The 14,102-nt window shown below is 33.8% G+C and overlaps 1 protein-coding gene across 2 annotated transcripts in view; it reads right to left on the bottom strand.

The window, feature by feature from the left end:
• Nucleotides 1–3,377: 3,377 nt before the first annotated feature.
• EMB3012 (embryo defective 3012) overlaps nt 3,378–14,102 on the bottom strand; it is a 29,658-nt gene continuing 18,933 nt past the window's right edge. Inside the window, exons 23-36 of one of the 2 annotated variants that reach the window (XM_085718235.1) lie at nt 13,288–13,412; nt 9,850–10,255; nt 8,448–8,550; nt 8,248–8,360; nt 7,425–7,496; nt 6,943–7,018; nt 5,960–6,067; nt 5,706–5,847; nt 5,531–5,614; nt 5,228–5,444; nt 4,904–4,970; nt 4,328–4,419; nt 4,147–4,207; nt 3,378–4,043 (exon numbers count right to left, since the gene is read on the bottom strand). In XM_085718235.1, the coding sequence (XP_085574361.1) occupies nt 3,685–4,043; nt 4,147–4,207; nt 4,328–4,419; nt 4,904–4,970; nt 5,228–5,444; nt 5,531–5,614; nt 5,706–5,847; nt 5,960–6,067; nt 6,943–7,018; nt 7,425–7,496; nt 8,248–8,360; nt 8,448–8,550; nt 9,850–10,255; nt 13,288–13,412 (2,025 nt within the window). In that variant the 3' untranslated portion in view covers nt 3,378–3,684. The remainder of the gene's footprint in view (nt 4,044–4,146; nt 4,208–4,327; nt 4,420–4,903; nt 4,971–5,227; nt 5,445–5,530; nt 5,615–5,705; nt 5,848–5,959; nt 6,068–6,942; nt 7,019–7,424; nt 7,497–8,247; nt 8,361–8,447; nt 8,551–9,849; nt 10,256–13,287; nt 13,413–14,102) is intronic. The other variant, XM_085718236.1, reaches the window with a different exon arrangement.

Below are 14,102 nucleotides of genomic sequence, written 5' to 3'. Positions count from 1 at the left end.
CATTTGCGTGTTTTTAATCTCAACCATCTATTTTTAATCTAATGGTTGATGGTCATTCTCACCATTCTCATATAAGTTAGTCATTCTCATAATATACATCCTCATATAGAGGATGTATATATATATATATATATATAGGATGTATAGTATGAGAATGACTATCTTATATGAGAATGATCCTCAACCATTAGATTAAAAATAAATGGTTGAGATTAAAAAGTCATAAATGTACCTCACCTTATTACATCAATTCTCATAAATTCATTTCCCTTTTCATCTTTTTCTTCCCACAATCATCACTCCCATAAATATGATTTAAATTAGAGATTTAATCCTAGGATTTTACATGATAAACTTCCTAGGTTCTTTCTCTTTCACCTGAAGGTTTAAATCATCACTCCCAGTCTCAATCTTAGACTCTTGTTCTTTATTTTTTTTCTTTCTTTTTTGTAAAAATACAAGATTCCTTTTTTAATATAAATTATGGTATGTGATAATTGCATCTTGTAATCTCTGTAATACAAGATTCCTTTTTTAATATATATATTATGGACCCATATTTTTAAGGTCCGGCAATGGACCCTTTTATCTTAACTGCTACTACCAGTTTCTAAAAAGGAAAAAAAATTATATTTAATCATTGGTAAAGTGCCCCGAAAAAATATTCTTGGTAAAGTGAGTGTCAAGGTGTGGTTTTTCTCAACAAAAAAATTTCAAAGAATGCCGATCTCACTCTCACCCCCAAATTCCATGAGAAGATTAACAAACCCCAAATCTCGGCATCAACATATTTGTTGCATGAAGCGCTAATCTGCAAATTAATTTCCTGCAAATTAATTTCCTGCAATTTAATTTCATCTCGTTCAAAAATTCTAAATTTATTTGCACTAAACAACTTATTGTGTGACCGCATCCGGGAGTGAACCAACAGAAGGGGAATAGCTTTTTACCTCAAATCAAGTCCTCTTCATCAATTCAAAGTCCAAAGCTGCATAACATGCTTTTGCTAGTAGTAACAAAATATTTTTTGCCAACTTTGTTGCTGCCATGACCAAACTGGGTCAAGCTGGTGTCAAGAATTCAATTCGTAGAATTAGAATTATATTAATGGTAACAAATTATATTAACGGAGTACATTTTATGTAAACAAATTTTCTTGTTTTTCTTAAAATAATAAGCACCGATGGTAGTTAATTTCTTTCATAGATCCCATGATTTCTCTTTTTTTTTTTTGGTGTGGAGATGAAGGTGGATAAGACATACAAGAAGAAGAAGGAAGGAGTCGATGAACTAAGAGAGTGATAGAGGAGGATACAGATTATAGAAGGGCATAAAAAAATTACGATGTGGGACCATGAAAAAAATATTGAAACCTGCTATAGAAGGTCAATTAAAGGGGACCATTGGTGGACCTTTAAAATTAAGGACCATATTAGGGGCCCCCTATATATATATATATATTTTCCTTTCTTTTTTCAGTCATTCTGGCATACATTTCAATTGGAGAGATCTGGAATTACTAACCAAAGATATCTTGATGCCGTATTTAAAGATGATGAGATAACCAAGAAGGTATACTTTTCCGAAGAAGATTATGAAAATGATCTCATGAACATCCAATACACATATGGTAGTGACAAATGCAGGGATTGCGACAAAGCTTATGGAGAGAACTGTGAGCATAGGAACTTCACAAATGCAGAACTTGTGTGAAGAGTTGGACAAAGTCTTAGTTATTGGTGAACAATATTTAAAATAGGGCTAAATATGTTTTTGGTCCCTATAAATATGTCAACTTTTCGTTTTAGTCCCTCTAAAAAATTTCTTCAACTTTTAGTCCCTCAAAAATTTTCAATCTTCACTTTTGGTCCCTCCTTTAAAGTAAAATCATATGTAGAATTCATATTTTTGAATAAAATTTTGCAGAAAAATTCATAATATTATAAGAATCTTTCCTAAAAAAATTAGAATTTTTTAACAAAACATGAATTTAATATGAATTTTTGTATTTTTTAATTTTAAAAATTCATATTTAATTTGTGTTTTGTTGAAAAATTTTAATTTTTTTTTTTTGGGGATTATTTTTAGAATATTTTACACATTTTTGCACAACTTAATTAAAAAAATACAAAAATTAAATTAAAAATAGGGACCAAAAGTAGTGATTGAAAATTTTATAGGGACTAAAAGTTGAAGGAAAATTTTATAGGGACTAAAACGAAAAGTTGGTATATTTATAGGGACCAAAAACATATTTAACCCTATTTAATAACATTTGTAGTACTCTTAATCTATTTTATGTTTTTGTAGTACTTTTGGAGTTAAGGTATTTGCTTTTATGACTTTCTAAATTTATGAATGACAGTTCCAAGGTTCTTTTCAGGTAATTTGGTTTGGTATCAAAAAATTTGAATGACAGTTCCAAGGTTCTCTAAAAGTTTTAGTTGGGTTCTGTTTTTTGTTAGAATTTTAGTTAGTTATCTCTTTTCTAAAATGTTCTCGTTTCATTTTTTGTTCTCTACATGTTTGTATCCAAAGTAAATTTGTTTTCTTTTTCCAAGAACATGTTTCCAATGTGTTTTGTTTTAGAGTGTTGTAATTGAAAATCCATTTAGATATTACTTCTGCAGCCATGTTGTTCTTTTGTGCAGAAATTTATAGGCCTCTTGTTGGTATACTTTATTTATACTTATTGTACAGAAATTGACAAGTTTCCATTCAATATTGAAAGCAAATTCAACAACATAAGTCCAGTTTCCATGTACCCAGACTTACATACATTCCTATTTCTTTAGATATCTCAAAATGGCCTTCACCACCATGTTGTGCTTTACACTCATTTACGAGTTTAATCTTTGTGAATTTCTTGATTCACGGGTCTATCACATGTCGGTAGGGAGCGGGTAATGACTTACGAAAATGGTTTATATTCTTTAATAGTCTACTCATAGATAGATAGATATTGGTGATAGAATATAGATACTTCTATGTTAAGAAATTGCATACCTAATATAAAAATTCAACTTTGAGCATTTCAAATGGTCAATTGAAATTTGTCAACAAAAAAAAAAAAAGGTCAATTGAAAGAACTCATTTTTAGTTTTGAAGTGGATATATATTTGTCAATTTAGTTCTATGATACTCATTACATTTTACTGATATTTCATCACTAAGATGCGTTACTCCCAGATATCATATTTATATCTTCTATATTTTATTTTCTGACTTTCACTTTTACACTTTCAAATAAAATTAATATTTTATTCCTACGACTCACTTCTAAAATTACTAGTAATTATTTTTTCAAAGCAAATTTTTAAATATATAAACAATTTCATAATTTGTTTAGATTTTTCCATCTTTCATAAACAAGAACATTTTAAAAAGATAAAAGAGAAACGGAGATAAGCTAATTGGAGAAGCAATGTAATGCAATTACAACATACACATGTTGAATATAAACATGAACATAATCACTACACTAACCTACCCGCCAGATAAATATTTAATGTAACTATCACAAATGACAGAATATATTCCTAAATTTATACAACACCATGTAGTGACCAAAATTGTCAGTTTGAAAATAATACAACATAGTGATAGTGAGTGCAAGTACGAATCTATGTGCCAGCCTCTGATGTGGATGTGGGAGTAGTGATGCGTATAAAATTATCAACAATTCTAATATGTCTTTTGTGGATTAACCCTTCTCCCTTCCCTCTTGTAGTACGGAGTTTCATCGATCGTTCTTCTTACATAGTCTACAAATGGTTGTGGCGTCCGAGGAGACATTTCATTTGAACCAGTTGGACTGCTTCTGTATGAAGTTGCGGGTGATGCAATGGTTGCAGTGACTGGAGCACTTGTTTGCTGCGATCTATATGGTCTGTCTGTGAAATATATGAAGGCAGCAATCGGAAGAATCAGTAACAGGAGACACCCAAAGATGCTTGCCCAGGGGGCTTTGTTCATGGTTACATTGGATAGTGCTGTTTTCTCGGATGCAGGTTCATGGGTGATGTCTATTTCCATTCTCTGGCCTGTAAAACAAGTAAAAGATAAATTAAACATGTGACTTTTCCCATCGCAAAGTAAGTTTATAAACAGCTGGTGGAAATCAAGTCATTAAGCTCTTTGAGTAACCATTAGTTGGGAGTATGATGATGATTTTGTCTTTGAATCTCTCGGCTTTCAGCAGTCTGACCTGGAAACATGAACAAGAAAAATAAATTGCGTATTTTAAGTTTATAATAAAAATAATTATTAGATTTTTACTGGTTAGTTGCAAACTTTTCAGGTAATGTTTTAGCCTTGGAGCACTAACCTCATAACGCGTAAAACCTCGGATGCCAAAACCGTCTTTACTGGTGGGAGCGATCATAATCAAATCCCAGCGATTCCAGTGAATTTCGACATCTGTGATAAGCCACACAACTAACTAGTATTACATATGGTAGAAGACAATGATGAAATATCTGTAGCAACTATGTCCTCAACAAAGAACCTAGCCATTGCATATAGGAATATGGCTCTATGACCTGACAGAAAAATTATTATCTAACGTTGGACTTCATTACTGTTGAATTTCCAACATTCTGCCTCTCAAGTGAGTCCTCGGGGTGAATCCAAACACCATACTCCCCTCAGTTAGAATATGATAAAATATTTGATAATGTTTTTATATTATATTAGAGTATTTTACTCTTCTTAGATTATTAGGATTAGTTTTCATATTATTCATTATTACTATTTGTTTTCTTATTTCCCTATTTTTTTAGGATTGAGTCTATATATAATCACAATAAACCTAAAGGTCAAAATTTCCTTATTTACTAAATAAATACACATAATACCTTACATTATTTCTAACATAAAAAATTACTATGATATGCCATCTTACCGGTATTTCCCACGATGGTTATGTAAGTTTTGTTTAAGTCTGGCGTCAGATTCAGCTGCATTGGATCCTGAGGGGAGGAAAAAAAAACCAATGAGATTTTGATGGGTCTGCTATATTTGCAATTCAGAACTTTGCATGCGAAAAGGATGGCAAATTGGTCAACATAAGATCAAGAGACCGCCCTAACAAAATAGGAAGCACTCAGCCTCATAAATCAAACACTGGTTTCACACAGAGACACATGCACATGTGTGTTTACTTTCAAGCAATGTCAATGCGACAAAAAATATCATGATCCAATTTTGCCATGTTAGTATACTGTACCTTGCCCATTTCCATTATAGAAAAGCCTCCAATGAAAAGAGCTGATGCAGATCCCAAAACATGTTCATGTTCTTTGAGAGAAGCATATATGGAGACAGATATGTCTGGTCTAATGCCTTCTGACTTGGGTATTGAGTGCACCAAATGCTCCGGTGAGTAAGGGAAAAACAGGCAATATGAGTTGCCAGTTTCCAAATCCAGCCATGGCTTGACGTACCTTCAGTTAAAGCACGTAAAAGATGTCTAAGAATGAATCAATTACTTAAAGGGTCATACCAGATGAATATGATAAAGATAGAGTACCCGATATATAGCGGATCTACTCTACAGTCGAATGAAATTATCTTGTTTCCTCCTGGTTTATCAAGGCTTTCACCATAGGTGCTGCTGTTGCAATTGAATTGGTCACAAAAGTAGCTAAAGGAGATGTAATTTAAATCAAGTTCATGTCTGGAGTTATAAATTATAATATACAAACCTGAACTTCACAGAGAAGTTGTATCCTTTTGCAGGGTATGGAACGTTAGTTAACATCCCTTTTGGAGCATCCACAGAAATACTATGTCCTTTCAACACTGTAACTGTTGTTTGCAGCTTTGATTTTGCATAATGGAAATATACTGTTCAAAATAACATATTTCAATAGGGATTGACATAAGCAAAAACTCTAGACAACGACAAGTTGACAATCATAAAGTTCATTGCATGTAATTAAATAATGTTAATTAGCACCTTGGGCTGAACCTTGTCCAATAGCTTTGGCCACTCCAGTTAACGGATCTACTGATATTACACTTTCATTAGTTGTAAACCACTGTCCAGAAACTTTATCATTCAATCCTGACACATGAAGATAGAATGACATTAACCTTCTTGAAGAAAAAGTATAAAGGTCAAAAGATTTAAAGGTCAAAGTATATACAACTCATTTGCACAACTGAAAAAAGAACAGTTAGCCACTTTCCAGGTTTACAAAGCAAGCATAGATAGAATGTATGATTGATATGGGTATGGCATAAGTGTGGGATAATGCAAATTCTCAGAAGTCGGGGATATCGTAACGAAATAATAATATATTTCAATAAACTATACGGTTAGGAGTGCAATCATTTTTACGGGGCCTGATACAGTGATATGTATGGACTCTAGCTTATTACATACACATTCATACTCACTAGCTATAGTCCAGTGATCCCCTTGTAAGTTCTACCTTCTCTCTCAAGTTCACTACAGTTTTATTATACAATTATATTATTTTCAATGTCGTTCACTTAGTTCACAAAGCCTATTATTACTCCCCGCTTCGAAACTACTTAGTTCACAATGCATTTCTGTAAATCTATGTTGGCCAATGTTTCCAGTCTTACATAAATCAATTTCATCCACTGCAGCAATGGACTTGATTAATAAACCAAAAACTCCATCATCCAGAGAGTTGGTCATTTCCCCTGTTTCTCCTCTGATACCAGTCATGAACTAACTCAACCAAAAGCTTAAGCTGTATGGTGAAAGTAAGCAAATGATTTCTTTTAGGGAAATGTTAACTAGTGCCCCCGGGGCACTAGTTAAGGAGATTAATATGGAAACTTTGCATTGGGAAATGATGAAAAGTGGAATGTTCCACTTTAGAAAAGTCAAAAAGTTGTTGTCTATTCCTGAGAAAGAAATTATTGATAGAAGAATAAATTAACAGCAACCATTCAAATTAACCATACCTTTTATGCTCAAGTTAATAGGACTTCCAATGTGAAGAACTGGATTTCGAGGATATACATGGGCACCAACTCTAATCTGCAAAAAGAGATGTTTCAGTATAATCAAATAGGACAGAAGAAATACGGGCGCGAGATACATAATGGGCGGAGTAGTTAACCTAACAAGTATTACTCGAACAGAGGACAATTACTTAGGTAGTGCTGAGAGAAATAATTGCAGTTATAAGGCAAAATGCCAGGTATGAACTTCAGCTTCAGTGTGATTCTGAGCACATAATTTTTACAGTCATTGAAATTATGGCAGATAAATAATAAATAATTTCAGAAGCCTGCCCAGTTTACAGCCATGTTTAGGTGCATCAGCAAGAAAAAAATTCTTTATTGTCATTGAAATATAGGTTCATAACATGTGGCATAAGATCAAGATCTGCATGTAGAACAGTAATTTACTGTAAAGTGCATGGCAAAAAGCTAATGCTTACCAGCACGTAGTCTGACTTTTGTTGTGCTTCACTAATTGCTACACGCACAAGAGCTTTCCCGTGCCGAATTGCCTTGAACATCGAGTTGGTCAAAACAGAACGTTAATTTACATAATTGAGCAAACCAATCCAACATAAAGCAAATTTAAGTACTAGACAAGACAAAATCTGGCTTGATTCTAAAAACAGATGAGTTTTTTCTGATGCTATACACACCGAGCTAGGGTCTCTTTAAATTAAACCATAAGTAACAAATAAAGTGAACTTGATTGAAGTTGAACTTAATCTACATACTCTAACAGAACTAAGCCTGACCTTAATATGACTATGCAGGTTTCACTTCATTAGAAACTGCTGGAATTAATGAAAAATAATATCTCATAGGACAGCTTAGATCATCTTTAAGTAAAAATACGGATTAACTAGGATACCTTAGAGTGATTTAGGATACCTTAGATCAACTTTTAAAAATAAGATTAATTAGTACTCAGCCTTCTGTATCAAGTCATAATCAAAAGAACAACACAACAACAACCAAGCCTTATCCCACCAAGTGGGGTCGGCTCAAGTCATAATCACAATGCACAGTTTTATTCTTTCTCTTCCTTCCATAATAATCAATTAATCCCAAACCCCAAAACTTCAACCCAAACAAAAACCATGTGGTACATTTTTAGGTGAAAACAATGAAAGGTTTATATCTGTCTAGTTGGTTCCAAAACTCAGTAAATGTACAACCTGCAGGTTGTTATACTGCTTTTTATCGAAATCAAAGAACATAGACAAGCAAGAAAAAAAAATCTAATAAAAACAATCAACAAACCTTGATGTGGACATTCCCTTTTCCATCAGCAGTTTTGTTTATGGCAAGAACATCAGGGTAATTAGTTTCAGCATAGAAACGCACTGCATTGCATGCTTCATAGAAAGGATTTCCTGTTTAACCAAAGGAAGACAAATAAAATATGAGTACTTTCAGTTTGAAGTTCCTACTGTGATTCATGATTAAAGGGGAATTGATACCTAGAATATCATAAAAGGTTGTTGGAAGATCAAGTTCAGCACCAACAGCAAGGTCAGTCACTTTGAGCAGGACCTCCTTACTGGCTATTCTAATTTGAGTCACCTTGATCATGATATATATCGAAATTATGGTGAGTTAGAATTCCCAAAAAATTTATGTATGTCTAGACTATAATGCAGATAACATGATTAACATTGTAGATATACTTATTCTGCTGAGACAGAATGGCAACCAGAGGTAGGATTGACCAAGATGGATGGATAAAAAAACAAACCATTAATTAATGCATCTATGATCAATTAAATAGCCACCAAAAAGTCCAATCCATCAAGTCCCATTTAGTAAAACATGAGTGCTAACAACACTTATACTCCCTCGGTCCCTTATTATAAGATCCACTTTTGAGTTGCTTATCCCTTAATATAAAACATTTTTCAAAATTCCACATGCATTAATGATTTCTTTATAAAGTAACACATTCTATATAAAATTAATGCAACTATTTTTCTTAAAACTCATAAATTTTGTAAGTGAATCCTATAATAAGGAACGGAGGGAGTAAGCTCTTTCCAACATACTTTTTTATTGTTTGATATTCAAATAGGTCCTGCAAAAGTGTGTGGGATCCTCATGAATTTAGTGGGACCGATATGAATTTCACCAATAGAAAAGTGTGTTACTAGCATAATTCTTAATAAAAATACAATCTGTTCACTTCTAATTATATTATAACGTTGTAATTTTTTTCTCTTACTGAATACTTCTCTCCAGTGTGGTCAAATTACCACCATAGGCCGCAACTGTTTATATTGCGGATTTTTAGCTGGCCACTGATGACACTGCTTCTCTCTCTAATATTAATCTCTCTCTCTCTCTCCCTAAAACTACAGAATTATTTTTCCTTAGGACTATATACACACATGTATAACTGAAAGGTTTACCTATTAAAAAAAAATCTTATTTTAAATATTAGACAATAGATTTCAGATTCAATCGAACTCTTGTAAATCTAATGATTAATAATTAAATATACAATGGATACATGTTTCGCTGGTTTATTGGCCGTCCACTATCCAATCCATAAAATTCAACCATTGCACTTTGCAATTGGATGAATTTAAAAATTGACGGACAAGATTGTTCCACCCCTACCCTGAGCTGAAATACAAAGGTCTCGCCAAAATAAGACTAAGGAACACTAGCATGTCCAAAGTTTATTGCAACACAGAGCAGTACTCGCTTATCGCAGTTAATGAGCACATCAAAATTGTGTTATACGTGTTTAAAACCATTTAAAGCTCTAAATACCCATTCTGTAAAATTAAAACTTGACACTCCTGAGAATGCAAGTGCCAACAAATGGTCCCCAAACAAATAGCAGGTGAAAGATAAAATCCATACCTCAGCAACCTCGACACAAGAAGCGATCACTATTCTACCAGTGGTACGATCTTTGGCTTGAATGCATGCAAGATTATTAGCTTCTGTTGTTTTAATTCTATCCCCATCAATGAACACGGCATCTTTCTGCATGGCATTTTTATCTAAACTAAACGAGGAATACTTGATGGTTCCTTTACGAGTCTGACCATCATATTGTGTATAGGATTCTGAGGAGGAAGGCAAAAGACTTGTAGTTGTATAATAGGGAGGAAGAATCCAGGTTATTGGGAACCCCAAAGCCAAGGGAAGATCAGAAACCACTGTTACTGATAAAGATGAACTGTACAACATTGGTTGTTTTTTTGATCCAGAAGTTGAAAATTCACAAAAGAAAGACACTGCAACATTTGTCTTGCCTGCAGATCTGACCAAAATAAATAAACAAGTAAATATAAGGTGCTCAATTACACATGTCTATGCTGTATATTTTAAAATGTTTATAGCAAGTTATAAATTGAATACAAATTTCTTAGAAATCGTGGTTGGGCCTAACACAACCCCACAAAACCGGCTTGTGAGGCGAGGATTGCCCCACTTATAAACACATTGTCAGGCCATCGCCTATCCGATGTGGGACTCTTAACACACACCCTCACGACCAACACTATTGGGCTTGGTTCGTGGACATAAATGGTGGGTGGCCCGATAGCGGAAACCTGATAGCAGGTGGCCCAATGGATCTTGGAGAGGCTCTGATACCATCTTAGAAATCGTGGTTTGGCCTAACACAACCCCACAAAACCGGCTTGTGAGGTGAGGATTGCCCGCACTTATAATCACATTGTCAGGCCATCACCTATCCGAGGTGGGACTCTTAACACACCCCCTCACGACCAGCACTATTGGGCTTGGTTCGTGGACATAAATGGTGGGTGGCCCAATAGCGGAAACCTGATAGCAGGTGGCCCAATGGATCTTGGAGAGGCTCTGATACCATATGGAAGGAAATTTTACCCTATACCCCAACGCATGTACTTCCACCCCTACAAATTTTCAAAAATTCCGATTTTACCCTTTATTATCTAACCACATTAATTTTTCACCCTTAACATTTTCATTTAGGATAAGTTCACCCCCACATAATATTCTTTATGTATTTTTTATTTATTCCACTTATAATACCTTTCTGAAATTTTTCCAGAACTAACTATGATACATTTCCGAAATTTTTCCGAAAAACTCATCATTTACTTTTCCGAAAAGTATACAGGAATGCTTTGTATATCCTTTCCGATATTGTCAACCGGAAACCTTATATCATGTGTTCCGGTGCACATTTTTTTTAAAGTTCTTTTGTTTTCTTATTTTTATAAAAAAGACTGTCAATTCAACTAGCTTAGTAACTTGTAACAAAAAAAAAAAAACTAGCTTAATAACTATAGTACTTCCTAGTGATTCTTAATAGAGGAAGATTCCTTTTCTTGTTGAGTTGATATTACAGAACATACTTGTATACACATAGCTTATTTTTTGTTGAAACAGGTAACATAGTTGCTTTTTATTTTAAGGTTTAGTTGTCTAATAAGAGCATAAATACTATTACTCAAGTTTAATTCTTTGCAAACTGCTACGCAAGAGCTAATATTGAAGAACTAACATTTGAAGTATCAGATTTTATTATAACAAGAGCTTATACACGGTAACAAAATAACAAATATATTAGGTCTTAAGAATCTGAGTAAAGATCAACAATAATTCCTAATCCCAGTATCAATTTTAACACTGCAATAATTCTCATCTTAGTTTCTTTTCTTCAAAACGTTTGAGTAAAAAATAAATAAATGCCTGAACCGGAAATCTTCACGAAACGATTCCGGGAAGAATCAACAAGAACATTTTGCACGTGTTTTCTGGGATTTCAATCGGAACAATTTGCATGGGTTTTTCAGGAATCAATGATTTGGAGATCAATTCCGGTAACCCATAACACGATTTCGTGAACGATTCTGGTAACCCACTAACCTAGAAAACCTTGGCAAACCTAGAAAACCTCAAATCTCAATCAATGAATCTGGTAAACGATTAAGAGAACAAACACACGAAAAGGAAAGATTAAGAGAAGAACACAACAAGGATTAAGAGAACACATGAACGAAGGCATACTGTTTGTTGGGAGTGGAATCACGCGAAGTGTTTTCACAAGACAGGGTGAACTTCTGTCGTTTTTTTCCAGGGGAAGCGTTTTTTTTTTCCAGAAAAAATATGGGGTGAAAAGTGAAAGGGTGATTGTGTTTCATTTTCCATAAAGGGTAAATTTGGTAGTTTGTGTCAAATGTTGGGGTGAAGGTATAAATGCAGGAGTGTGGGGTATAACTTCCCATATGGAAATATGCTCTATATTTCATTGATTTGTAAAACAGTACATAGGAAGTATTTATAGAATACAAGTGACTGTAGGCAGTGGCTAGTCTAGCCAGAAAATAAAACAAATTATTCTGTCTATAAATGCTACTTATTCTCCCTTTAAATTCTAATTCTAATACAGCTAATTACAATTAATTAGTATTTACAACCAGTTATAATAAGTCAAACAAGACAGAATCTGATTGATTCTGTGCTAATATTCAACAAAATTGAATAGATAACAGTATATTGTGAGTATTACATGAGGAAGAAAATCAGACACTATATATAAGAACAGACTCAGTTATCTAAAAGGTTTAGGGATTTAAAACAGTAGCTGAATCATATCTATCTGAGGAAAACATATCGATAAATAAAATAAAATAATAAAATTAAGGCTTAAATATGTCTTTAGTCCCTGCACTTTCATCAGATTTTGGTATTGGTCCCTGCACTTTGTAAAAATATTGGTATTGGTCCCTCGGTTAACTTTCTGTTATAAAAAAAAAAAAAAACAAAACTATTGGTATTGGTCCCTGCACTTTGTAAAAATATTGGTATTGGTGCCACGTGGCATGAAATGATTGGGCCACGTGGCACTCCGTTAGTTTTGTTTTTTTTTTTTAAACAGAAAGTTAACAGAGGGACCAATACCAATATTTTTACAAAGTGCAGGGACCAATGCCAAACAAAAAAAGTGCAGGGACCAATGACACATTTAAACCTAAAATTAATTACAGCCATCAACTTTTATGTTGCATGCAAAAAGGAATTAAATTTAGCAGCGACAACCCCCAAAGGCTTTCCTAATGGGTGGGATCCGAGACATATATTAAACGAACCACTATCTCCTATCAGATGATTGTCTAATGAAAAGCCCAAGAAGAAGAAAATGAAACTACACAAAACCAATATAAAGCTTGAAAAGACTCGAGCAATGATATATAAACTGGAAGCATAAGACCATTTTTTGGATTCGGATAATTAAGTATCTCTAACAAAAAAAGTATTGCATGCTTTTATTCTTGACAAGAAAGATGCACAACTTAATACCTTCCATACAAGACGTTTATAAAGCCCAGGTCATTCTCATCAAAATTACCACCAACTTGACTCTCTTCTGAAGCACTCCCATATTTTTCACCATGCAAGCTCTCTGCCACCTTGAAAGTCAGCACCTAAAGAAACATAGCAAAGTCAATTCTTTAGACTATCTTACAGTGTTGAGTATGATTTTCTTTCAAAGAAATTGATTATCCAAAAATATACAGAGAACAAGGACAGAATAATTACTCCCCAAAAATGATAGTTTTATGGTCTGGCAGGGGTCAGTAGGTTTATAGTATCTTTTTGCAATGATATGGCGTGTGGTAGTAGAAGTTTCGCTCAGGTTTGAAAGCAATAGTACCTGCCATATTAGCTTTGATAGCTGTTTTACTTTGGGTTGAGAATGGAGTTGTGCATTGGATAAAGCATGTTGATAACCAAGAAAATAAGGGATATCATTATCGCAGTCTGGTATTATATGCAAGACAGATGGTGTGGCAGTTCAAAAATATAATGTTACAGGAGATGCAATTTTAGTGCAAAAAATGGTCAGTATATAGAGAATACTCTCAGGCTCGTTTAAGTGGTCCACATCTATGTATAATTGGCACTCAGAACTAACAGCAAAGATACGTTTCAGGAGGAGTTTTAGGTTCTTCATTTGAAAGTTGTTGTTTCTTTAAGACCACAACACACTTTCCTTCTGAACCTAACACTTCTTCCTTAGTGTTTCTTCCTTGATAAATGACTTTTAGACCATAAATGATGGTGTTTCGATTCCTAGGAGATGTGACTATCGTATAGATTGTGCACTTGATTAT

This window comes from Medicago sativa, chromosome 6 (assembly GCF_051527215.1).
Source record: "Medicago sativa cultivar Bolivia chromosome 6, Bolivia_mono, whole genome shotgun sequence".
Classification (NCBI taxonomy): Eukaryota; Viridiplantae; Streptophyta; class Magnoliopsida; order Fabales; family Fabaceae; genus Medicago; species Medicago sativa.
This window is presented reverse-complemented; position numbering and strand designations above follow the sequence as displayed.